Consider the following 26,720-nt stretch of genomic DNA (forward strand, 5'->3'; position numbering starts at 1 on the left):
CAGTGGTTGCCTTGTGTATTGCACAGTGAATGAAGACAATAAAAATTAGGGGGCTTTTTGGAAGACCTGTCACCTAGCTTAAAACTAGTAAGGAGAGCTTTTTGATTGACTGCTGTTTTACTGCAGAGTCCTGATATGTGGCTATTCAAGAAATAGTTCAGCAGCTGAATATCTAGGACTGTTAGAACAAACTTTTGTCCATTTTTCAAGTTATTAATGGGAATGGTTCAGGATTTTCAGAGATTGAAAATGGTGGCATCATGTTCCCTGTTTGCTTGTCCTGGTCACAAAACGGGGTGTTTTTCAGTTGCTGAGGGCTATGTGCACGTACGAAAGGGGAGGGTGGGACTGAGTTTTCGGCTATTGAAAGAAAATGCCAGTATTTTAGTTGGAAGATCTTTTTGCCTCAAAATATTTTGGTTTTATAGTCTTAATTTATCTTAAGACGTCTTCATTTCAGAGGAAAAAGCATGCTGAGCTATATGATTTAGTGTGTTTGACTAAAGCAGGCAGTAATCATGAGGTCTGTCGGTTTTAATATTGAAAATACTGTGGCAAAACAAGATCGGAGATTAAATACCAGGAGTACACATGGATGCAAATACATCCTTTCGGGGATTGTGTGTTAACTCTTCTCCAAAGAAAAGCGGTAGCTCCTCTCACCAGCTTTTAGGCTCTTCCCAACACGAACGATGAAGCACTGTTGAAGGGAACGTGGGTGACACCTGGCTATCGGTCATCTCTGGGTTACCACTGTGACATTGTATGCTGCCACTGTGATCGATTGTCTGTACCCTGTGGGCTGAACAGTGGTTGCTGCGTCCACCTGCCTGGTCAGAGGGTTTTGGGGAAAAAAAACACCCAAACCCCACCCAAAACCCCTCAAAAAAATAAAGATCCTGCCATTCTGTGGGGAGCATTTAGGGGAGAAAGCAATTATTTTTTCCATGTGTAATGGGAAATTACTGTTCCTTATTTCTATTTCAAGATGGTTTACTGAAAACACATCAGTGATGTAGTAGTGGTTTAGAGTTAATGACACTTGCCATGTTAGTTTGATCCTCACCTACCCCTGGATGATCTTAGTTAGGAATAATCCATGGGCGAGTTGCCAGATAGCTGCAGGGGGGCAGGATCAGGCCCCGGGGGTTGGTAGAAAGCAAGCCCCCCCCAGGAGGAGTGGGGACTGTGCATCAGCATGTTGATGAAAGAGGAGGACAAGGAATTGCCTGCTGAGCTGGGCACCTCTGGGGCAGCTCCCAGGAGAGGGGTGGTGATGGCGAGGAGTGGAGGTTGCCGATGGCTTTCTAAAAACTGTATCTGTCAGAAACCGTATCTGTCAGACTAGGCTGAAACACCCCCTGCACAGCCCTTGATTTGCCTCCTTTTGCTGCTTTCCAAGAAGGAAGGTATTATTAGATGCCTCGTTCTTGCCAAAATGCTCTGATAAGCATTTAACTTGTATATTCTTGCTTATTTCTTTTTTGTGTTCATTACTCCAGCGAGAGCCAGGCCACTGCTTTGATTATATTAAATTCTTGATTTAACAAAATGAGCAGTAGAAAAAATGAAACTGTTTTATTTTAAGCAGGTTTGTTTAAATTGTTAGAAAAGTTATCCATTCCTAAAGCCTAGTTTCACTTTAAGACTGTGCATCTTACTGGTTTCAGTGTATATGAACTACCTATATATTGAAACACAGAAAATAGTGTCCTGTAGATCTGTTATTGTACTGAAGTAAGATAAACCAGAAGCTTGTAAAGATCTGTGCTTTCTGTGGATAATTACCCTCCTTGGGATGGTTTCTTGCAGTATCAAAGATGAGAACTTTTGGCTCTGAAGGGGGGGGAAGGACCGAGCCTTTATGCTGCAAAAATTCTCATTTGACTTCAGCAAAAATATTTTAGGGCAAGTGACCTGGCCCTCATCTTCAAAGGTCTTCCTCTAACAGCAATTATTCTTCCTGTAATATTGACAGTCCATAATGCTGTGCAGAAGATGGAGTTGGCAGGAGAAAATAGCACAAAGTATTTCGTAATGTGATTTGAGATGTTGGTGTACACAGTTAATCCATTTGCAGTTCTGTTCCGGTTGCGAGGAAGAGCTGCAGGCTTGGTGTTATTCTTGTTCAAGTCCCTCCCCTGCCTTGCCTTTGGCTGTGAGCTAGACCAGGAACTGGTGAGTGTGGGCAGACTGGGAGAGGAGGTGATGACAGGACTTTGTAATTTAAATATCTACTTAGTGAAAGTGATCTTTCAGAATTAATTGATTTTTTTGGTATTTGAGTTTCTCTGTGATGCAGATGTGCTGCTCGTAGGAAGCAGTCCTGCGGGGATGAGAGCCCCAAGACCCAACTGCACCCAGCAGTTACCAAGTGGGGTGGGAAAATTATCTGTTTCTGAAAAGGAGGACTTAGACTTGCTATTTTTTTCTCCAGCTGTTCAGAAAAACTAGCACCTTCTGCCTGTGCTGGCAACCTTTTTCATTGGGACCTCAATTTTTTTGTTGTTTTTTTGGGGGGGGCGGTGGGTTGTCTTTTTGCATATTTAGCCTGCAAACTCCAGTTACATAACTGATGTTATGATTCTCCTGGTTTCCTGCTGGAGCCTGGAGGTCATTCCTGAAGTTTGTCACTTGAAGTTGAGGGCCATCAAAATAACTTCTGCTCATCATTGCTTGCTCCTGGTTCAGTCAACAGTAAAGGATAGCAAAAATGTGGTCTTTGGTCTTCTGTTCAGAAACCTTGGGGATGTTCAGTTTTGTTTTATTTTAGCTTTATTTTCTTCAAAAATTGGGAATATTCATGCTTGAGAGCTTTGCCTTGGTTTCAAACCTCCAAACTGTTTGGGCAGCTGTTGGAGCTCCTTGCAAGACATAATTTTAAGCGCTGTTATAAATAGTAGGGCATGCACTGACTGTTTGTTGCTTGCAATGCAAATGTATAGTAAGCCTGTAAATCGTAGACAGTGTTGTGATTACAAATCATTACAATAATGCGAGATTATTCAGTTTGTCGCAAATCCTTCTAGACTACACAATTAAAGTTGTAACCACAAGTATAATCCTGTGAGATAAAGTCACTTCATTACACAATCTCCTTCTGGTTTACTGTTTGCTTTATTTTGATGCCAGATTGAATAACTGAATGTTCTTGTGTAGTTAACTTCAATGGCAGCATATCTGCTTTTTGTGTTGCTGCTAGTTCTGGAGTTTATTTTACATCCTTAAAACTACGGATATTGATTAATACAATAGTTGGGCAAAGCCCTGATGATTTCAGTTTCTAGTGCTGGGAAAATCAACCATCAAATGATGAAGCTTTAAGAAAAGAATTGCTAGTTATGTCAATCACTATAGATGTCAGGTGATCAGAAAATAAATGAGTTGCCGTCATTGATAGATGGGTTAGGTGATGGGGTAGGTGACTGCGAGCAGGTCAGTGCCTCCATGCAAAAGCAGTGGCTGCAGTTGCTCAGCTGCAGAATTACAGCGAGGCAGAGTAAGCTGCTGAACAGGAACAAAATTAATAATTGACTTGGAAATGGATTTCAGACCAAATCAAACCTTTTTGCACAGTTTCAGATATCTGTCTCCTTCCTGTGTGGTACATGTTGTCTTTTCCTGATGTCGGATGTCATGATGCTTCCAGTGCGAACGAAACTGCAGTGGGCTAAGGAGCAACTTGTGCCCATTGGCCAGAGCCCAATGACTCAGTGTGCCGGAGTAATTCTCATAAATACCCAGGCTGAGATAATCAAAACCCGTCAGGGGATTTGGTTGTTGTCCTACTTATTAATTTTAATGATAATTGAATATCTGTACCGATTACGCAGGCTGTAAGCTCAGATTCCCAAGCCCTGTATATTCAATTTCAAAATGCTGCTTATTCAGAGTCTGGTATGTTTAACTCGGAGGGGTGGTCTCGATGTGGACAAGCTGTACAGACAGACAGGAGCTACTGTGTCCTTTGGAGTTGCAGTAACTAAGTCTGGCAGAGCCTGTTTCTCAGAGCCATATTAAGTATATTGAACTGGCAAACGTCTTTAGCCCCCAGGGGATTTGGTTAGGATGCTGCCTGTATAATGTTTGTAAAAGGCTTTTGCTGTGAAGGTGTTGGAGAGAAAGCAGGGAATTTAAGCAGCCCTTGCTCGGTGTTTGCAAAGCTGTTTTGTTTGATGCCACTAGCCCAGGTAAACCTTTTGGATTCCTCTCTTCCCTGCCCCTTTTGAGCACAGCACTATTCCTGAGGTTTTCTGCTTGCAGGGTTAGCTCCTCCAGTGCTATCCTGGGGTGTTTTCCCCCAGCACTGCTGCTTGCAGAGGCTGACCTCGCTGAAGCTGGATGTGCAGAAGTCCCTGTGCATCTCTCCAGGTGTTGCAGAGGGTCTTTGGCAGAAGCCAGAATCTGTGTTGAGCTTTTTTGTATGAGAGGGGCTTTTCCCAGATGAATTCCCTGGTGCATGTGTCCCTGCTGGAAGACCATGCAGTGTCCCCACTGATCAAGGATAGAGCAAGCAATTGAGACCCAAAACGGGTGCTAGTGCCATAGGTGTCCTGCGTTTTCTTGAACTGGGAATGACCCTAACTTAGCAGAGTCTTGATTGTTGCCTTTAAAAAACAGACCGTCCCCTTCCTTTTTTCTAACCTTTGTTTTGTCACAATTTTTTCACACACAATGCTGTGACCAAAGCTATTACTTGGCAAATTTCCTTTCTTCTCTGCTCTGCACAGTTTTAAATCTGAGAGCTGAACTAGTTTTCTCCCATATTACAGTAAATACATAAGTAATCAAAATGATATTAAGAAAGAAAGTTGGGCAACTCCCCGCTGTTCAAATATGTTAATTGCAAATCATTGGCATTCTAGACATGCTGTTTCTTACTGAGTTATAGTTTCCCTGTTGGTGGAGTAAAACAATCAATTGAAAAAAGCACAATATTATAGTATTTGCTAGTTCTCGTTATTTAAAAATAAGAGCAGATTTGTGAATGTGTGAGCTGAAGGTAATGGTGTTGTAGCTTCATAGGATTTAAGGCTAGTAGGGCTGTTAACATTACGTAGTTGAATCTCCTGTGGAACATACAGTGTAGAAACTTGTTCAGGGGTCCTTGCAGCAGGTCTGTAACCTTGATTTGACCTACAGTGCATCTTCTAGAGAGGGATTTCTTCTTTTTAGTCTTCCTGTTATGGTGAGTCCACTATATCCCTTTGTAGCTTGTGCCAACAGCAAGCTGTCCTTATAAGACAAATTCTAGCCTGAATTGGTCAAACTTCCGTTCTCAGTCAATGGATCTTAGAATCATAGAATAGTTTGGGTTGGAAGGGACCTTTAAAGGTCATCTAGTCCAATGCCCCTGCAGCGAGCAGGGACATCTTCAACTAGATCAGGTTGCTCAGAGCCCCGTCCAACCTGACCTGGAATGTTTCCAGGGGTGAGGCATCTACCACCTCTCTGGGCAACCTGTGCCAGTGTTTCACCACTCTCATTGTAAAAAATTTCTTCCTTACATCTAGTCTAAATCTACCTTCTTTTAGTTTAAAACCATTCGCCCTTGTCCTGTCACAACAGGCCCTACTAAAAAGCTTGTCCCCATCTTTCTTATAAGCCCCCTTTAAGTATTGCAAGGCCACAATAAGGTCTCCCTGAAGCCTTCCCTTCTCCAGGCTGAAGGACCCCAACTCTCTCAGCCTTTCCTCATAGGAGAGGCGTTCCATCCCCGTGATCATTTTTGTGGCCCTCCTCTGGACCCGCTCCAACAGGTCCATGTCTTTCCTGTGCTGAGGACTCCAGAGCTGGACGCAGTACTCCAGGTGGGGTCTCACCAGAGCAGAGTAGAGGGGCAGAATCACCTCCTTCGACCTGCTGGCCACGCTTCTTTTGATGCAGCTCAGGATACGGTTGGCTTTCTGGGCTGCAAGCGCACATTGTCGGCTCACGTCCATCTTTTCATCCACCAGCCACTCCCAAGTCGTTCTCAGCAGGGCTGCTCTCAATCCCTTCATCCCCCAGCCTGTATTGATGCTGGGGATTGCCCTGACCCATGTGCAGGACCTTGCACTTGGCCTTGTTGAACCTCATGAGGTTCACACGGGCCCGCTTCTCAAGCCTGTCCAGGTCCCCCTGGATGGCATCCCGTCCCTCAGGCGTGTCAACTGCACCCACTCAGCTTGGTGTTGTCTGCAAACTTGCTGAGGGTGCACTCGAACCCACTGTCTATGTCATTGATGAAGATATTAAACCGTACCGGTGCCAATGTGGACCCCTGTGGGACACCACTTGTCACCGATCTCCATCTGAACATTGAGCCGTTGACCACTACCCTCTGGATGCGACCATCCAACCGATTATGGTTGGATATGCCTTGCTATGCCTTTTCTTGCTAACTTTACAGGTATGCACTAGTACTTTCTCTCTTCCTCCTTCCCATGCCCCATTACAGGCAAATAGAGGCCACAAGCAAGTTAGCCACATCCCAGCCTTCTCTTCAAATATTTTTACAGATTTTTGTGCTGTAAAGTGGGTTTTTGATCTCTCGAGTAGCTGTGGACTCTCCTTTGTGGGGTCTTTACAGTTTTTCCTAGCTGAAGTGTTGCCATTTGAAATGAAAGTGGCTTTTTGGAAGTGGTCTTAGTGAAGTGTTGCATTATCTTTGTTTGCTCTGTGGGGCAAATGGATCATGAAGAGAAGAAAATTGTCCTTGTGATGGAAGCCAGGTAGAAGTGAAGGGGGAACCTTAGTGGCTGCTCAGCTGGATGCTGTGGCAGGGAGGAGTTGGGGTACAGTGCCAGATGTATCTATGACCTGAAACTATGTGCTAGAGCTGTGCTGAAGCCTCTGCCATCAGTTGACCTGGGCGCTTGGTTATTTGGTAAGGGGAGTCCATGGGAGATGGACATGCTACTACATGAGTGCATCACATACATCGTTTCTGTTGGGAATACAGGTTCCTGTTACAGGGGAAGATATAACCCTGCAGCCTCCTAAAGCCCTAGAAAAGGTAGGATTCAGCCCTGGCTCAGTATCAGCTTTAGTGCGAGTAAAGGCTTCACGCCTGCAAAGCCAGATACCTTGCAGCATCTCAGGACTCTGCATCCCTGAGTGGAGGAGACTGCACTGAAATCATCTGTGTGCTTGGATGGCCTGTCTCTGACTGCTTCAGTCCACAAGAATATGGAAGTTCCCCTTTTGTGTGTATGAGTGGTAGAGTTCTTTAGGTCTGGTCCCATGTGACTCACGCCCAAGGCTAGGGTAAGCTATGGAGATGCAACAACAGGTTTTTGTGTCCTTCCCCTAAATGGCTTATTCCTTTACTTAGTATGAAATTTCTTTCACTGCATACTGTTTTAAGTTTCTTTGTGCACAATAATTTATGGATGAGAGCACACATTATTAGAAAGCTTTATGTATTGTGCACTATGGGGGCAACTTTTCAGCATCCGAGTGGCATTTCTTCAGCTGTCTAACTTCCAGTAGGTATGTGTTTTGGTAAGAAGAATGATGTCAATTAACCACATAACCTGTAGAAGTGCTGTTTCCTATGCTAATTAGTTCTTCCTCTGAGAATTGTACTTCTAATTTATTTTTTAAAGTGCATTCATTCATCCTTTCCCTTTCAAACTTCAACACTTTGTGAAACACGCATTCAGTTTCACTGAAAGAGTCTGAAGCTGAAGAGACAAAGATTGAAAGGGGATTGATTTCATGGTTTAACTGCTAAATAATGATGAAACTGGGTTTGTAATTTCATGTTTGTGTGAAGTGGTCAATCAGTCCATTTTGTAGAGTGAGTGTAGGCCTAGAATAGGGATGGATAAATAATCATCTGTAGTTTCTGTGCTGAGTAGTGCTTTTCTTCCTGGGGACTCCTGAAGATTATTTAAAACTTTTTTTTACCAGAAATTCAGGCCACAGATGAGGATTATCTTGCCTAGCAGTAAAATGCTGTTGCTGCAATTCGGCTGTTATAGAATCATAGAATCATACAGGTTGGAAAAGACCTCTAAGATCATCGTGTCCAACCGTCCATAAGCTGCACAAAACTGAGAGAAGCTTGCATTCAGTGATGGGCTTGCTTCCATACGCAAGTCCAAGGGAGGTCCTTGCTTATGGTTTTCTGACTGGCCCTGGGCTGCTTCCCTAACCATGATGTTCAGTTGGTTCTTCAGTGGTTGTCAGATGCTGGAAGAGAGCGTGGAGTAGCAGGAGGTTGCAGGTGAGGAAAAATAGCCGATGAAGTATGGAACCTCTCCAGACATGTACCTTTTCTGAGATGGTTAGGATATAGGACATCTATCATAAACAAATGAGCACATCCATTTTTCTTCAATTCCAGATTTAAAGAAACGTTGAGGTCCAGGTTGCATCTCTGTCTGACAGGTTTACATCCTTGTAATTCTGGTGCCATATTTAAATAGTAACATAAGCCTGATGCGGTGGGAATTAAATCCCATAGAATAAAAAGTAACTAAAAGTTGCATTATGTTGTGGAATAAGCATAACAAGCGTCCACATGTATAATTTATTTCCTATAGTGGGTAACCACTTAACAGCAGTCATAATAAACTCATTCTGTTCATTCATTTTTAGATCTTAGCATACTGATTCAAACCTTAACTGAAAGTGAATATACAATCAATGTGAGGCTTTTTATGCTGGTTTAATAATGTAGGCCTGTCGAGGTTCTTTAATTAAATAATTATTCTTTGTTCAATCAGGACAGATTGCTTCACTATAAGGATTGCAGGCAAGAACATGCAAAATCCACCCTGAACTGATCATGTTTTAGCTGCTTACTGTAATCCTGCGTAAGTGATAGTCTTTGTCGCGCAAAGCAGCGAGAGCAACCCAAAAACCAGGAGAAAATTGTACTCAGATATTAAAAATGTAATGCCTAATTCTGAGGTGATCAAAGAAAAGCATGCTAAGACCCAATTTGGTGGTGCTGTGAACAAAGTTACAGCTGTCTGACAAAAGAGAAAAGTGGATTTTCTACAGGGTTCAGCTTCAACTGCTTGGTTTGTTTTTGGTGACAGTTCTAAGGTGCTCAGCATGTGGGGAGTCAAAATCCGGGTTTTGGTTTTCTTGCTGGTAACCTCGTGTATTCAAGAGGTGGCAAATGAAGCTGTTAGGAGGAGGTGCAATAAATTGCGTGGTGTATGTGCCTGCTGTGCATGCCAGTTCCCCTAAGAGGGTCTGCACAGGCAGAGCAGCCTTCTCATTTCTTCTGTCCGAGTGTATTTGAAATGCAAAAAACCTGTTTGGCATGGGGGCTGCTGCTGCTAGCATTGCGCAAGGCTGACTTCGGATGGCCCCTGCTGCCATGGTATGTCATTAATGCAGCTCACAGCAGCTGGACTGAGAGGACTTCAGTGTTTATTAGGGGAATATAATCATTTAAGCCTGAATAAGCTTCAAAGCTCTAATGTGGCTGTTTGGCCAACAGAAATGAGATGTAAATTTGTGCTGAATAGCCACTGATTACAGAAAGATGATTAATGCAAGTTTTAAAATTGATTTATGGGTGCAGTTGTCAAGGCCTAAGCCATGAATGTAATATTATCTCTATGAAAAGCTTTGGGTAGATTAGAGACCAGGGAGCAGGGGCAAAATAATGCATTTGCTGGAGGGTCTGATATGGTGTATGGATCGTCTATAATCTAGTCAAATTTGGTATATGTCTGAGAGGCTAGGCTTTGCCAGCGCAGCACATGGATAATTGTATCACTTTGCCTGAAATATTAGAAAACCGAGAAGTTTAATCTGTCTTATTTTCATTAAACGCACTTTTTGATCAAGTATTTTTTCTCTTTTACTGGAAACTCTTAAAAAGTGTTTCCTCACTTCAGGAAATTACAGATAATCGATGACGATGATAAGGATTAAGGATTTAGTTTAGTTTTTGCAAATTTTCTCTGTTGCGGGCATTAAAAATAAGCCAAATGCTTTGTGTTATTCCAACTGTAGTAAACAGAAGCTCCAAATAAATTTTGATTTATTTAAATATTAGGACAACATTAAAGTAACAAGGAAAACTTCCTTTCCTGCTGCTTTTGAAAATTGTTCTGTGAACCTCTTGGTATCATCAGATGATGAGTAATGTGAACAGTATCCCAAAAGCTTTGAAAATCCAAGCTTTTGGTTATAAACCTAAAATGTATGTCATACTGTGAGTCCTTCTGAAAATCTGGCTCTGTCAGTCCTCCAGTGTTAAACCGTGTGGTGTCAACACTGTTTGTTATGGCATTTGTTAAATTGTTCTGCAATGAGTGTTACATTAAGCAGTGAAAAATGATTTAATGGTATTGTGTTTCTTCATTGCCTCTTTCATGCTCTTCTCCGTTGTCTTACCCTCAGTTGCTGGACTGCGGTTTGAAATGGGTGTTTTAATTCAGATGTATAGAGAATTCAGACCTTTAAAAAAAGAAGTAAAATTGTGAAGGGGGAGGCGGGGTTTGCAAATAACACATTGCTTTGTTCTGGGAAGGGGTCAGAGCAGCCTCTGATTAGGCATGCTGGAGAGGGGCTGATGCTCCTTTTCATTTCAGTTGCGCTAACCTCCAGCTGGGTTCTCCTTCCATTTGGATTCTGGTCCTGACATCTTTCATTGATCATGCAGACAGTCAAAGTCTGAGCAAAACTTCTGTCCCATTTTCATTTTTTTCCATTGCATCTTGGTGTGCGCCACTGAAAAGTCTAGGTGACTTTGGTCTGATGTTTCTTCATTTTTCAACAGCTTGAATTGTCCAGGTCTCTGAACAGATAATGTATTTCATCATAAGCATGTACTGCAAATAATTTTTAAGGTTTTAATTGCTCTTCTTTCTTACAGGCTTGCTTGGGTGGGACTTGGTTTAGCAAATTACTGCTTGTGTTTTGAGATGCTATCTCAGCTTTACCGAAATCTGCATTGTTTCTCGTCTTGCCAGTAGTGCAGAGCAATCCAGGAATTGTCAAAACTTCTGCGTTATATTACACCAAGGGAGTTTTACTGAGAAGTCTCCTGCACAGCCTGCTGCAGAAATAGAAGGCATGACAGCAAACTTTACATGCATATTACAAATACAAAAGAATATTGAAGAATTGTTCAAGGAGTAAATTCAAATGTTTAAACAATAGGAGCTGATGATTATGAAGTTCTCCATGTAACTTTAAGTGACTTCTGATATGTCTTGACAAATAGCACTTCTTGAGAGGAGCAATCATGCCTAGTCTCACAGGTTCAGCGTGGGTCTTTCCTATTTGGTGTTGTCCCTCAGCTCTGAGCAGTGTGATTGTGTGAGAACCTTACTTGGCATTACTTAGCGGAGGAAAAGGATTTCCAGCAGTCCTGATTGCGCACAGAACTTTGAAAGCTTGACCCGGGTGGAATGAAAAAGGTGCAAAACACTAAGATACAGAAGTATCCACCTAAATGCTTAAGTTCTCACGTACAAAAATTCCTTTTTTTTTAAAGCTGATTGCTGCTGATGATGAGTTGTTCTGAGTATTGGAGGTGCAGTTGGCAGCAACGGAGTTGGGATGGAGCATGATGGTGCTGTGAACATTCACCCAACTCATTTCCAGTGTAGTTCTGTTTTACAGTGGAGATGAAACATTAATGATACCCCCATCTTCGCTAATCCCTCTCCTGCCCTCTGTCACAGTGCAAAGCAGTGCATAAAACCTTGGCATTGAGTGAAATTGAGCCTCATTAAATCTTGATGCAGTGGTGAGTAGCCTTTAACATGGGTGAGTAGCCTTTTTTTCCTCTTAACATCTTTGCTGCCCACGTGTTGAAAGAGGTCGTTCAGAAGCATGTGTCTGGCTGTTCCTTTAACATTACTGCAGTGAGAATTTGCTCTTTAAGGTTTTTTGGGGGGAGTGGTAATGGAAATTACTTAAGTCTGCTTTCTGCTAGCCAAGTATCACATGTGGGCTAGCAGAGAGTATGTGAGTGTTTGGTTAATACAGAGATGGAGAAAAAAGATCACTAGTCAGATGTGGCATGTCTCAAAGATGCTTTGAACTTCCAGGTCGTACCTCTTTGCAATTTACTTCCCCCACTTATGTTTTAGTTTATGAAAAATGATCCTTAGCTTCTGGCTGGGAAATATCCTGTAATGAGTGAGGAAACTCACATTTACTTCAGGTAATTAACTTCAGTGAGGCTGTGTGTTAACTGGACTGTGCAGCTCAGTGGCCAGCGTGAGTGGCATTATAAGAAACAGCAGAAAACTGCAATCCAGTAGTAAAATGAGAAGTGTAGCCCAAAAGTTGTGGTATTTTTTTTTTTTTAATTATCCTAGTTGGACAAATTGAGGGGAATGTGCCAAACCACCAGAAAATGTTAAGTTCCTTCTTTGGAAACTCAGCTTTTTAAATTAATTTCATTAGACCAGATTTCTGCCTGAGTAGGGAGATTAATCGGATCCTTTCTATCCTCTGTGTCTGTTACCCATTATGTTTTTTGCTTGACTAGGAACTGCTGTCAGTAGGAATATATGTCTGTATGTATAAATGTCTTGGTTGTAAAATTGCCATCCAAATGAGGCTTGAGCCTCGGGTGGGGGGAGTATCAGATGTATGGAAATGGTAAGATCCTGGGTGGTTACAACTGCTTCTGGTATTTAAAGGTTTTAATAAACACTGGACTGATTATTGTTTGTATTGAACTCACTGCAGTTTCCTTTTGACACTGTCTCCTGCCCTTAAAATGAGCTCCAAATCCCCAAAAAACAGGCTGAGGCTGTATGATAGGAATCTCTTCACCTTTTGCATTATAAAAGTGGATGTTGGTATTGGAAAAGAAAAGTTTGTCTGTACAAGTAGTAAGTTGTTTTTTTTTGTTTTGGTAGCTGAAATTAAAAAAAAAAAGTGTGTTTGAGGTTGAAAGAAATAGTTTGGGTTACTGTAGAACAGTTTTCATATTAATTTCTTTTTTTTCTGCCCTCTATTTTGTTTAAATTCAGGAAGAGAAGATGGTAAACATGTGGTTTGGGAGGCTGTCAAAATCACTGTTTTCCCCTTTACTGATATTTTTTTTTTGTCCCCTCCCCTCCTTTCCTAACTTGATCCAAGTACATGAATTGCTTTGGTTTCCTGATTATTTTTATTTCAAATTTGTGATTTACTGGAAAAAGTCACGTGGCTGTGGTTGGTGTCCTTCCACTGTCGGATTGGTGCAGGGCAGGAGGGGGGTGCTGCGGGGCTGTCCCAGTGAGCAAGCATCCTGCCTTGAAGCAGAATTTGAACTTTAAGCCTGAGTTGTCACAGTGGCACAAATCCTTAAAAATTGTTGCCTAAGAGCCCTGTTTAAAACAGGATCCAGTGACCTGGCAGTGGTGGAAGAGAGCTGGGCAAAGCCATTTTGCCTTCTATTCTGTCTGGAGGTGGCATGTAGTGGCACTGTTTATCATGTAGATCTTGAGCTGCTTGCCCTGTCTCTGCTCTGCTCCTGGCACTGCTCCTCCATCGGGAAGAGCAGACTTGCAACTTGCAGCATTGTGTCAGGTTTCTGCATTTTTCTTCTGCTTGAGTGCGGTTTGGATCATTGTCCCTCGCTGTGAGAGGGGACCAGGCTTCGCAAGTGCTCCATGGAGGTGCTGGTGGACTCTGCCACAATCGGTAGGTCATATAGGTTATACATATACCTCTTGCCAATGCCAGCATTCAAAACAGAACTGTTTTGCTCCTGCCAATCCTGAGGTCAGCATCGCTTTAGAGGGGGCTACAAATAAGGTGCCTTTTGGATACTTTCTATTTTATGTTGTTCTTTGAGCAAGCAAAACCCTTTTTCTTTTAATGAAGACTGAAACACCCCCAGCAGAAGCGAAGACTCTCCTTTAATTAAACGGCTCCAGAGCTGAAAATCTGAGCAATGCCGTGTATCGCTGGGTGTGTTGATAAAACTGGCAATATTGGTGGCAGGCTTTGAAGTAGTTGAATTTTGGGACTGGTGTGTCTGTAAGTGGAGTTTTGCAACAGACAAGATGGTGACACAGTCAGCCTTATTTTACAGCTAGCACAGCCCTGCAAAACCTTCTGCAGTGCAGAAAAAAAGATGCGTAGTGCTCTGCCTCGCTTTCAGTAGAAATTTAGCCTTACGTGACCTCACTGAAGTCACTGAAATTGCGCAGAGGAGAGCCTGCTTCTTATTTGCTTTAACTTTGTAACATGATAGGTGGAAAGCCAGCAGACAGTTAATAAAAAAAAAAAACACCAAACAAAAAACCCCAAGTTTTTGGGTTTTGTGATGGGAGGAGAGCAGCAAAGGGAGGGAAGGAGCAGGTTGCGAGATAAAGTTGAGTAGCGGGAGGGAACGTGTGTGTGGGAGCTGAGCTGGAGGCTATTGATTGGCAGCCAGGTCTTAACATCAGATGCATAAAAGGAAATCGAAGACACTGCCCAAATATTACAAGGATGAAAGGCAGGATAAATAGCACAGAGCTGAACGCTGGGCTGGTCTCCCCTTTTAACATGGCATAGGGATTGCATAGCCCACGCCACGCTCTCCTCTGCACCAGGGTGTGCTCATGCTGGGTTTGACAGCAGGATTTTGGGGTAAAAGTATCCTCCTCTGTCTGTGGGCAAAGCGTGTAGAGTATCTCAGATGCTTCCACACATTCAAAGCCTGGGATCTGAGATCTGTGCCAGGCTTGCCTCTCTCCAAAAGAAAAAAAGGTGAAAATGCATAAATCCTTTTCCAATTTTACATCTTTGTGCCAGCAGATACCTGAATTAACGTGCATATGTTGCAGAGCTCCACGTGGTGGAGTGGAAAATGAAATGGGAGAGGGTGAGGCTTCTTGTACCAGGGAGCCTGTGAAATAGGTAGTGGGAACAGAGGCAGGTTGCACAGTCCTTGGAGGGAGGGAGTCCTGCTGGGAAGGTTCCAGGTAAGTCTTAGGAACCCCTTTGCTTAATGCTCTTAAACCTCTTAAGCTCCCTTTCCCTCTTAAGACTCCTAGGATTTTGCCAAATGCCTGATTTCTCTTTCAGCAGTGCTAGGATGTGTGGAATTAGGAAAGAGGCTTGAAATTTCCATGCCACCTTTAATGGCTGCTAAAGAGAGTGTGTTACTGAAGACCGGTAACAAAAATTGTCCTTGCAAAAAAAACCCTAAACCAAATATACAAAAGCTCTGAAACTTTCAGAGCTGTCAGTATTTGTTTTTGGGGCAGCAGCCTTTTTCTGTGCTGCGGTAGCAAATTGCAGTCCTGGAATCCCGGAGATTAGAAACAAGCCTGAGTAGCAGACAGCTGGTGAACGTGTTTTAAAATTGTCCGTTTAACCCAAGGCCTCTCCACTGAATGCTTTTTTAGCTCTTATATTTTTAGTTAGATGTGTGATATCTTTGGCCTTTCCATATGCAAACAGCCTGCATGAATTGCATGCTGCCTATTGATGGAGCTGAGTGCAGTCTTGAGCTTCTGTTTAACTCGCCAGCAGCAGTGTACTGGAAATTTCTGTTTCAGAAATAGGTCTTCTATAAATGATTTAACATCAGGCCATTGAAATGCATTTGTGTTTTCCTTCTTAGGGCTATTAAAGATGTAGAGAAAACATTTAGCACCAAATTAATGGTTGCATTTTTGTTTTAATCCTGCAGATGGGGTTGATTTATATCTCAAAAATATGTGCTGCAGAAAGGAATTATAATATTGCGCAATTTTTCAGTTGTACTTTTTTTTCATGCCAATATTTTCAGCTAGATGCTGTCTCTTTAATGTGGTGAGTTTTCTTTTTCATTAACTGTAAGGCGCTGCGTTTCATCCTCTAGTTTGTATTCCTTTGTTGGTTGAAATACTTGTCTGAGGCCTATAGTGATTGAGAAGCTGGGACCTGGCAGAAGGTGCAGGGGCTCTTACCCCCATCCCCTTCTCGTGGAGGGATGTAAAAGCAGAAGGGCGGCAGGCTGCCTGCAGTCTCTGGGGGGAGGCAGACCCGGCAGAAGAGAAAGAAATGGTGCACTCCTACATGCAGATAAGAGAGAAGAAGGGATTAAATGACAGAGCAGAGATTTTGCACAATGGTAGCGGCTCTGATAAAATCTGGTTGGCTTTCCCTGGAGGATTATACAGAGATAAGCAGCCTCAGCTCATTAGCACCTCCCTTTCCTCTTGCTCTCTGATGATTGCTTTGGCTTTGATGGCAGGTGGTGATGGCAGGACTTGCTCTGATCCGGGGTGCGGTGCTGGAAACGCAGCACATGCTGAAGCCTGAGATGCTAGGTCGTGTGCCATTTCTCGGAGCTGAGATTAGACTCCAGCTCAGTTGATGTATTTATGCTTGGACCTTCCTCCTCACGGTGTTTAGTGCTCTCAGTGCATGAAAGCAACCATGACAATCACCGGATCTGGTTTTTGAACCAAAGCTTTCTTATACTCACTCCCACCAACACAACTCCTGGAGCAGTGATGGAAATGAGCTTAATTTTGTAACTCTGGAGAGCATGATGATTGAGTCTTTGAAAATTGATCTGGCAAGTATTAAAAAAGAGAAGTGATGTTTTTCAATATGCCTTCAAGTTAGGTCACTAATGATATTACTGCAACATCACAGTCACTGCAAATGTCAGTTGTCTGAAAGAAATACACATTAGATGCTCCTTCAGTGTTGTACGGAGTTACACTGTGTACCTTGTGGCCATCTGTACACAACCCCACTTGCTAAAGCTGGTCTGAGCAATTTCCAGCCCTCAAATGCTTTTCACCACCTCCTGCTGGAAGTTAACACTTCTCCATATCTGTTGGTTGACGTGTGTGATTGTTCGAGTGATCCTCTGACCTCCAGCCAGAAAAAGCAAAAGTTTAAAGTCATTAAGGTCTTTCCTGGGCTATATTGGGATGTGCTCACCTGTCCCCTGGGCTGGTTCAGCAGGGATTTCTGCCTGGGTCGGGAGGAGTGGAGAAATACCTTCCCTTTCATCAAATGGAGAATTGCCACTGTGATAAAAATAAGACTTTGCATTTATATAGTGTCATGTTAAACGAATCCACTTGGAAGCATATATGTACAGCATATTTAGCACTTACATTAACCACAGTAGTTGAAGAATGGTGCTTTTCTGCTTTTTAATTTCATGTATCTAAACCCATCCTATTTACTGGAACGTAGAGAAGCTAGCTGCGGATTTGTGCTATCTTCCATACTTTTCCTGTGTGTTTTCTCAATGGTTGTACTCTTCCTGATTGTTAATTGCTTCTCCTCAGTTAGGCATGGAATTCTGCACAGATCTGCCTAGCTTTCGCTGGAGACATATCTCCAGCTAACTCAGTGGCACTACCAGGAAGGGTGAAGTGACAAGTACATGCTAATCACGGTAGGGTCATGGCCTGTTTAAGCCCAGGGACATAAAAAGGGATTAGAAATGAAAATACTGCTTAGCATGACAAAAGTGTCCTCAGGTTAGGTTCCTCACTCGGAAGACTGGTGGTACATGTGAACTCTGCGTGTCGCGGCGGGCATGCCTTGCTGGAATTACAGAAGTCCCCACTTTTACATCCCAGGTCAGGGAGGAGAGGAAATGCTTTTCTGCTGGTGGTATTTATAACTCATTTTGGACTGTAGCATCAGGTTATGTTTTCATGCCACTTGTTGCTGCCATTTTAATTTAAAGTTTAAGAACAGCATTTCCCTTAAAAAAACTTCATCGTTATATTGACTCTGAGGGGGTTCGCTGTCAGCTCTGCAGTAATGTCATCTGGGTTGAGAAGGCTCTCAACTTCATCTCAGGCTTTATTTCCCATGAAAAAAATTGGCCTTTGGCCTTAGGAGATATGCAGCTTGGAATATAGCTATCACCTTGTACCGGAGCACCTTTAAATTATGCTCTGTGCGTTTGCTTTGTGCTGCATCCACAGCTGTGACTAGAAGCAGGCAGCAATGCTGAGCAGAGGATGGAAGAGGCTTTGGGAATTAAGCCCTTGCAGATGATCAGGTCAAAAGTAGACGGGAACAAAACTGAAACCATTACTGGTTCTCCCGAGTTCTTTGCTGTACTTAACGTGGGTTAATCTGATCTCTTAATGTGACACTACAGTTGTCAAAAGCAGAGAAGAAACATTAATGTTGTCTCTCTATTGTAGGCACTGTTGCGGTGCTACTGACTGGTGTGCTGGATCAGGAAAAAGCGTTTCTTCCGAGTAATGCACTTCAGAGTGTGGCCAAAATAAAATGAAAAATCCATTGCTACAATTCCCACAAACAGCTACAAGAAGTTATCGGGAGCTCTGCTTAAAAACCTGTGTAGCACGCAAACAGCTCAAGATTTGCAGATCCCTGTAACCTTTATTGGAAGTAATCTTCTCTTTGCATGAGCAGGAACTCCTCTGACTAGCACACTTGGGGAGAGCAAACGCTCGTTTATTTCATATATCACTCTGCTGATTTTCTGGCAGGCTGTTTGGTGGGGGAGAACAACTTGGAGAAATGCGTTTGTCCTCATTGTGCTGGGCAGTGATTTGAGGATTTTGTAGAAAGGAGCCTGGGGGAGTGGGGACAGACGGACTGTAAATAGCTTTTTTTTTTTTTTTTCTCCTATGTGGATGTATTGGAAAAGGCCAGCTCATGGCCCCATCTGCTTTTGTTTTGTTCCCTGACGAAGTACTAGTGGACAAACCCAGCAGTATGTTTTCCCACTTCTGAAATGTCTGAAACAAAAGGTTTTAACTAGCATCCTTTTATATTTCTAAAGGCTCTTTTATCTGACTTTATCAGGAATGTATCAAGCCTCCAGTATGGAAAACTTTGCCATTTAAAACATTTTTTCCCCCTAAAAGTCCTCCTGAACCTCTGAAGCTCTTAGATGGGAAAGCTAAGATTTTGCGGGAGCTATAGCTTTTTAAAAAAGTAATACTTTTCCTTTTTATGCAGTGGGAAGAAATCGGTGAGGTGGATGAAAACTATGCTCCGATACACACATACCAAGTATGCAAGGTAATGGAACAGAATCAGAACAACTGGCTTCTGACCAGCTGGATCTCTAATGAAGGGGCATCCCGCATCTTCATTGAGCTTAAATTCACCCTGAGGGACTGTAACAGCCTTCCAGGAGGACTTGGGACTTGCAAAGAGACTTTTAACATGTATTACTTCGAATCAGATGATGAAGATGGGAGGAACATCAAAGAAAACCAGTACATCAAGATCGATACCATCGCTGCTGATGAGAGCTTCACAGAGTTAGACCTCGGCGACAGAGTTATGAAGCTGAACACAGAGGTGAGAGATGTTGGGCCCCTAACAAAAAAGGGATTTTACCTCGCTTTCCAGGACGTGGGTGCCTGCATCGCCCTGGTCTCCGTGCGCGTGTACTACAAGAAATGCCCATCGGTGGTCCGCAACCTGGCCCGCTTTCCTGACACCATCACGGGAGCGGATTCCTCGCAGCTGCTAGAGGTGTCGGGCGTCTGTGTCAACCACTCGGTGACCGACGAGGCGCCAAAGATGCACTGCAGTGCTGAGGGGGAATGGCTGGTGCCCATTGGGAAGTGCTTGTGCAAGGCAGGCTACGAGGAGAAGAACAACACCTGCCAAGGTAAGGGTCTGCAGGGAGGGTGCTGTGCTGAGGCTGCCGAGGTGATGTGTGGTCTTGGCTTGCTTCTCTTCCATGTCCTTCATGCCTGGTTGAGTTGACAACGGTAGGTTGGGTTCTCACTTCCACTGAGATCCTTTGAATGACCGTGATAACGTGAAGAGAGAGGCCTTGTCTGGATGTAGTGGGACTTGACACCTATGTACGGGTCCTTCTGGTGCTTACAGGGCTGTGAACAAGGAGAATCTGGCATGCCACTATTACTTTTGGAGCATTGTACAGTTGGGTCCATGAGGTGATTGCAATCTTATCTATTATTTAAAGCTTTACGTTATTTTTCCTCAATATCGGGGTTTCCTTATGAATTTCAGAAGCTTGGTGTCTTTTTTCTGGACCACGGAATGTTTGAAGTTTATCTTCCTATGCAAGATTTGTTTTTGTATTTAAAGGAGTGTGTTTTTCTCTCTTGATCGCTTTATGGGAGAGGGTGGAATTTGATGTGGTGTGAGTTGATTGATTTTCCTCTCTGGTAAATAGTTTAATACAAAGCTGCTCAGCTGTTCAGCGTTAAACCTAAAGCCCCACTGATAAAAATGCTTCCATATGTGCTAAAGTTTTCACACAAGTAGCTGGCTGAGGTTCCTCAGTTTCTGGTCAGCATAGGTCTCCTGAATCATCGGGGGCCTTGTGTAAGAGATCTAGGGTATCTGAAGCTCAAGACCTAAAAAAGAATGCTTTTAAAGAAGTGCAACATACTCTAAGAGTGTATAATCTCATTTTATGGTTTGCTGTATTATGTGCTTGTTTATAAAATTGCCCTTCTCTTGTAAATACGTAATAGGTAGCTTAAAACCTATTTGGATATAAAAGAGAAGGGGAAAGAAAAAAAGATTTCAATGTGGTTTGCTTTTTGCAAAATTATTATATGTTCGTCATCAATCCCATCTTAATTGCCTTGTACTTGCAGCCACTTACTAATAGATAACCTGTGGGGAAGGCAGATGGATTCTGCTCCAATCGAAGTCGGTGTTGCTTTTTCTTTTCACTCCAGACACTCGTTATTAGTGTTCATAGTGTTGGTGCAAAGGATAGATCAGGGCATATCCAAAGCAAACTGGCCTTGATCCTTTAGTCCTTGGTCACACACTGTGCCCCTGAAGATTACATAGTTCAAGTCTCTTCAAGGGTTGACTTGGAGAGAAAATGTAGGTATGTTTGGTTTTGGAGAAACCTCTAGTAAACAGCATGTGGAGTGTGCTTTTTGACCAGAATAGTCTCCTTTTTCTGCAGATGTAGTCAATACAGCAAAATCTGACTTGGTTTTGCTTTTCCTGTGTCAATAAAGATACTTCTCCTGTTTAGGGGGGAAGAAGAGTCAGACTTGATGTTTGATACTGCACAAGGGGAGCAAGATCAACGTTAGCCTAAGCTGAGGAAATCTAGACTGTCACAGTGAGGGATGTGGGTCAGATAGATCAGCAAGGATCTGCTTTATTATGGCTAAAAATACCGTGTCCCAAAATAACACGCACTGGTTGAGTGCTATGTCTAGACACTGACTTCAGTCACCTGTAAGAATTTTCCGAGGAAAGGGGTACATCCATGAGCCACCTTTCAAATCCCGCCCTCCCATGAGCAGCATGGGGTATCTCAAAGCACTCTTAAAGATCTCAAAAACAAACAAAAAAACCTAAAACACCAAAAAAACCCAAACCAAAAAGCTGGACTGGTTTAAACTAGAAACCTGAGACTGTCTTTGAAGAGCCTACTGTGCCTGTGGAGTGGTTGGATCTCTGGTAGTGCTGAGATAGCAATCTGGGGTGTGCTTTCGGAAGACCTTAGTGATTTGAAGTTCTGCTTTCCATCTTGGGATGTGGGTTATTTTTTAAAATTTGTTTTTCTTAGTCAATTGAAAGGACAGCATCTGGCCCCGCAATTTATGACTGTGTTGGGTAGGACTGTGATCATAGTTTGGAAGTGTAAAGATGCTTTGTGGTGATGTACCCTTGCCCTTCTGTCATAAGCCATACCCACATAAACTACTCTTACACTTCACCTACAGCCTGCACCCTTGGCAGGAGTTTATCACTTTAATTGCTCTAGAGCTGTTTGTAGGAAAGACCTAAATTGCATCACCAAATCAATGGGACGTTGGGCTCCGAGTGCCTATGGCAAAGTCTGAGGGCCCCATTTGGATGTCCTGTGTTTAACCCAGGTCATCGTGCCAAGCGTTTCCTGCTGGTTGGCTCCGAGATGCTCAATCGACAGGAGACATTCAGCCTTAGGCCATTCAGGAGGTCTACGTTCAGTGTGTATGGAGTTCATGCTGATATCCCGTGTGAGTAAAATGCTTTCTGGTTTGGATATTGTTGTATTCACAAGGATAAGATTTTTTTCTAGGGCAGTAAAGTTAAACTTTGCAGCCCATAAGCAGATAAATAACACCAAGAAAGGCCCTATGTGCTTGCAGATGCTTTTTTTTTTTTCCCACAGTCTGACTGCTGCTTAGGAAATGCACTCCATGCTCCTGGCTGACACAATGATGGTCTTGGCACTCTGTGGTGTAGCTTTGACAAACACCTAAATAACTTCTGACCTTTGGTTTGTAAATCACTTAGGTCCATCTTGCGAGTTGTCTCCCTGCTTGCTTTTGCTTAGGCATAAGCAGGTCATTAGCAACCATGCTTTGGGAAACATTTTCAACCCAGAAGAGCCTGGCTTTGTTTTTTAAAATTTCTCTTGCAAAGATGACATTTTCCAAGCTCTAGTGTCACGTCTGGACGAAGCAGACTACACTCTCTTATTAGAGGTGATGTAAATCCCAGTCACCCTCACAAACATATGGGAACTATTGAAATCCCTTCTGCCTACAAATCATTAATTGGCACCGATGTTCTGAATTCATCATCTTGTCAGCAGGGTTCCTGTTTGAAGAAGGCACTGACAGTAACAGCTGAGCAATTTCTCTCGCTGGGGACACGGAGGTTGTAAATATGACATGGTCTAATCTCCTTATATAATGCGCTCGCTCTCTCAATTAATATAGGCAGCTAGGTAGTAGTTACTGTAAAGAACCCAAACTACTTGGATTTTTACACCTGCTTTAGCAACATGGCCCATTTATCAGCAACTGCTATGGGACAGCTAGAGGTAAATTGTGACTGTTTTGGGACATGTTTATAAAGGACCAGTGTTAAGGTTCATTATTCACAAGAATAAATTGCTGTACTAGTTAATAAGAGAAATGAAAGCAGTTGGTCTGTGAATTTCTATGCTGGTTTCCAGAGTGGTGATTTGGTGCCACTAAAGGACTGATGGTTATTGGCTTTGCCTTGGTTCAGCTGGTACTGTCTGAATGGGTCCTTGAGGAAATGTTCCTGAGCATTTTCACTAGCTGGAGAATTCCCAGTTTCAAGTCTGTTTGGCCAATTTCAGGTCTCCTAATGGTGGTCTCCTCCTTAGCAGGCAGTACTCAACCAAAGTTGAGGGCCAGATCCTAAAATGCTGTAAAACTTGATGCAGTGCCACTGAAGTCTGTCTTTATCCATTTAGGGGTTTGGCCAAACAATTTCTTATCTGCCACAGTCTATGCTTTCCTTCTTCCTGCACTGGCATAGGTAAGTTTTATTGTAACTTCAATTTTAGTTGCTTACTGTGTACAGCAGGGCTCACCATTAGGGTTTGTGTAGGAAATGAATGAAGTCTTGTGAAAAGGGCACCTTCTGGCACTTCTCTTTGTATTCATCCTCACCTTCAGCCCAATACGTTCTCAGTGAGAAGCAAGAAGTGCTTATTTTTGTGCCTTTAAAGGCTCTGGAGCCCTTGTTACTGGAAGGGAGGGAATGTTGAGATGTTAAGCTAATGAGATCCAAATACACTTGCAGTGGTGAGGTCCTGCTAGTGGCCAGGGAGCTGCAGAGTGCCAACTGCGGATGTAATTGATTTGCAGAGCCTGATATTTTTTCAGCTGCTTTTAGAGCTGAATCACAAATCAATTAAATATTTGAGTAAAAAAAAAAAAAAGAAAAGAAAAGAAAAACTGCACTGAATGAGAGCCAAGCTGAAAAGGTGAGTAATGAGTTCAGGAGGTCGTGAGGCTCTCCTTTCCAAGAATTGGTGCATGCTGCTACTTGAAGAGACATCAAAACGAGTACAGCTGGTTTTAGCCAACTACAAGATATGGACAAGGTTACAGATGTTAGAGGTGGACAAAATAATGGAGGAAAACTCAGTGAAATCTTTCTTCACCCTTGCCTTCTTCTGAGGAAGAATTTTGAAACTGAGGGCTGGAAGGAGGATGGGTTGGGGTATGGTTTTCTGGTTTTAGAAAGGAACTGCTGCTAGAGGAAATACTTGGATATTTTTTGTAAAACAACTCTAGAATGTTCAAGCCCTTCTGCTGTCTTAAATATTGATGTTTGTTTGATTATTCTTCCCTTAATCAACTTTGCTGAACATATCTCAATGCATTTACAAAACAATATTTATTTTTGCTGATTGTTCATTACTTGCGTTGCGATTCAGCTGAGCTCTTGCCAAGAGAAATGAGAATTTCTTACAGAAAACAAAGGCTGCAGAAGAACCTTGTGTTCACAGGTCTTTTATTCTGGATATAATTAAAACTAATTGACATAGGTAGCCAGCTTATGTAGATCAGAAGTTTACCTGCCAAATCAGTTCTTGGGTGATTTTGTTGCTGGCTAATTGGGGATGAAGCAGAGTTACTCATCTTCCTCCGAGAGCGGCGCAATCAGCGCAAACATTTGAAGGCATTTTCCCACAGCGGTGACTGCCCCCCTGTTGATCAACTATTGGAAGGATATTCAGAGGCAATTGGTTTGTTGCAGCTGTGCAGGAGCAGGCAGGCAGAGGTAGTGACCCTCGGCTGGTGGGTAGCAGAAGGCACTGTCTGTAGAGGGTTGGGAGGCAACTGAGGGCTTGCAGAGGCGGTGATGGCAGAGCCACGCTTGATGACTATCGTGTTTCTGTCTCTGCACAGCAGCTATCCCAGAGGCCTGACTTGTGAATGAAACACATAGCTGATACCACAACCACAATAAAAAAAACCCTGTATTTTTAACAAATTCACTGTGTGTGGTTTCCTCAGGTGATGCAGTGCTGCAGCTCAGCCGTTGCCTCCCCTGTCCCCTTATTTCTAGGAGATGGAAACGTGCTGCTGCACAGGTAACCTTATTTTGGAGCTTGGGCTTTTGCGCCGAAGCAGCCAGTGTTTCTGTTTGCATCTGATGTAGGTGCCGGAAGGGCGCAGCTTTTTTCCAACCCCTTCCACAACTTGCTTGCCTCAGGTTGGCTGAATTCTCGTTCTAAACTCCTTGTTACGGATGCTAGAAGGACAGTGTACTGCTAAATCCTGCCTGTCTTGTGGGAGACTTCCCAGCTGGGACTCAGGTGAATAAGGCAAGTGTGCTTTTTACCCTTGTGGTGGAGTTGGAAAGCAAGCAAAGTCCGGGGATTAAAAAAAAAAATCTCTCTTTAATTGTTCTACTGGGAGGTGATTTCATGGCAAGAAAAACATTGATGGAAATATTGAGTATATGGAGAATACTGAATTTGGAAATACAGTTGCCCCTCCAGGGAGTTCTTCGCCCATCATTCATACTTCTGTGTTTTTCTGATTAAAACCAAATTGGCTGGGAGTATAGCATGGTAGGTGTTTATATAATTATGAGCTGAAGTGCCTAGTTAATTTTAATTAGGCACAAAACCAACCAGTGTCAGATTAGCTGAGTTTTTTGGCCACACAGTATGTATTATCTTTTCAAATGTAAAGAAAAATCACTTGAATGCTACATTTCAGCAAAAGGCAGTTGTCACTGCAGGGGGAGTGGGTTTTATTCTGTAGAGAGGTGCATGCATTTAGGTGTTTTGTTCTGCAGCTGAAATAATTAACAAGAGCAGGGGAATGTTTTCCACAGATCAAAACTGTGTTGCAACAGGATTGGTTAAATATTACTCTCTCCTTTGTTTTATTTTGCATGTGTATTTGCGTTCATTGTAGGAGGCATGGTATCCGTGTATGTGCAATATATTGTGCTTTGCTAATGAGTTGTAACCTTCTGCACTACCTTGTATGCTTGTAACCCTGATGACTCTGAAGATCTTTCCTCATTCTGCAGCGATGCTTTTAGGCCATTACTTTGACCAACTTAACCTTACTGTTCTTTGCAGTGTGGCTGCTGTGCAGTCACCTTCCAGAAGGACAGTTAAGGAGTACTTTTTTTATTCCTCCCACAAAGTATAGATTGAGCAGTGCAAATGAAATAAGGTTTGGGAATGGCTCCGAAAGTGTAAACTGTGAAGGTCACGTTTGCTTCTTAGCCATAAGATATTTTGGGGCAGATCTTAGCGTATGCAGTTTAGTCCGGTCCTAGATAACTAGCTGATGTTTACTTGAACACTGACTTTGTGTTGAATATAGGATATCCATTGGTAGCTTAGGGAATTTCTTAAATTATGGGATAGGAGAGGTGTTGCAGGAGAAAAGAAGTGTTAGCCATGGTGCTTTTAGGTTCCTTTGATTGCCACCTTTGACTTTGAACTGCTTGGAAGCAGCTTGCTTATTAATTGTGGGTTTTAGAAACAATTAAGGACTCTGGAGAAATACTAAGGATAAAGTATGTGAATGCTGGTTGGCAATGCAGTGAATTTAATTGCCTTGATTTAAGATATGGCTGTCCCTTGCTGCCCACTCTGTCCCATTGCTGGAAGCTGCTGCTGGCTCTGCAGAACCACATAGTCTGCCCGTGAGCTGATGTGACCAATGGAGGGCTTGTCTTGATGCCCTGGCCTAGGGGCAAGTAAGATGTGGGCACTATCTGTGGATGGTGATCTTTAGCAGAAGGGTGGCTGCAACCTCTCGAACTGCCAAGGGTCTGCCAGAGCTTGTTTGTCAGAACCCTCATTCCACCTAATTTATATGGGTTATTAAAATGAAGTTGTACTATTGTGTTTTGTTCATAATTCGGGTTTTCAGTTTTGTGTTTCTTGTTTAGAAACACTTAGCAGTAGTTAATGATGTGTTGACATTCTAGTAATACGCTTTTCTCTCTGCATGCTTTACGTCTTCACCATTTTAACTTGCTGTGGGTTAACATTGAGATTGAAATCCAGGCTCCAACGAAGGAGGGTACAATTATGCCTTGTATGAACAGATTCACAGCTTACTTTTTATTTCATTTCTTTAGTT

At 42.8% G+C, this 26,720-nt stretch overlaps 1 protein-coding gene across 5 annotated transcripts in view; it reads left to right on the forward strand.

Moving 5' to 3' along the window:
- The first annotated feature begins 18,701 nt into the window (after positions 1–18,701).
- The window catches only part of EPHA5 (EPH receptor A5), a 153,911-nt gene continuing 145,892 nt past the window's right edge, over positions 18,702–26,720 (forward strand). For all 5 annotated transcript variants that reach the window (XM_075149817.1, XM_075149819.1, XM_075149818.1 and 2 more), the window contains exon 1: positions 18,702–19,516. In XM_075149817.1, the coding sequence (XP_075005918.1) occupies positions 18,847–19,516 (670 nt within the window). In that variant the 5' untranslated portion in view covers positions 18,702–18,846. The remainder of the gene's footprint in view (positions 19,517–26,720) is intronic.

This window comes from Calonectris borealis, chromosome 4 (genome assembly GCF_964195595.1).
Source record: "Calonectris borealis chromosome 4, bCalBor7.hap1.2, whole genome shotgun sequence".
NCBI lineage: Eukaryota > Metazoa > Chordata > Aves > Procellariiformes > Procellariidae > Calonectris > Calonectris borealis.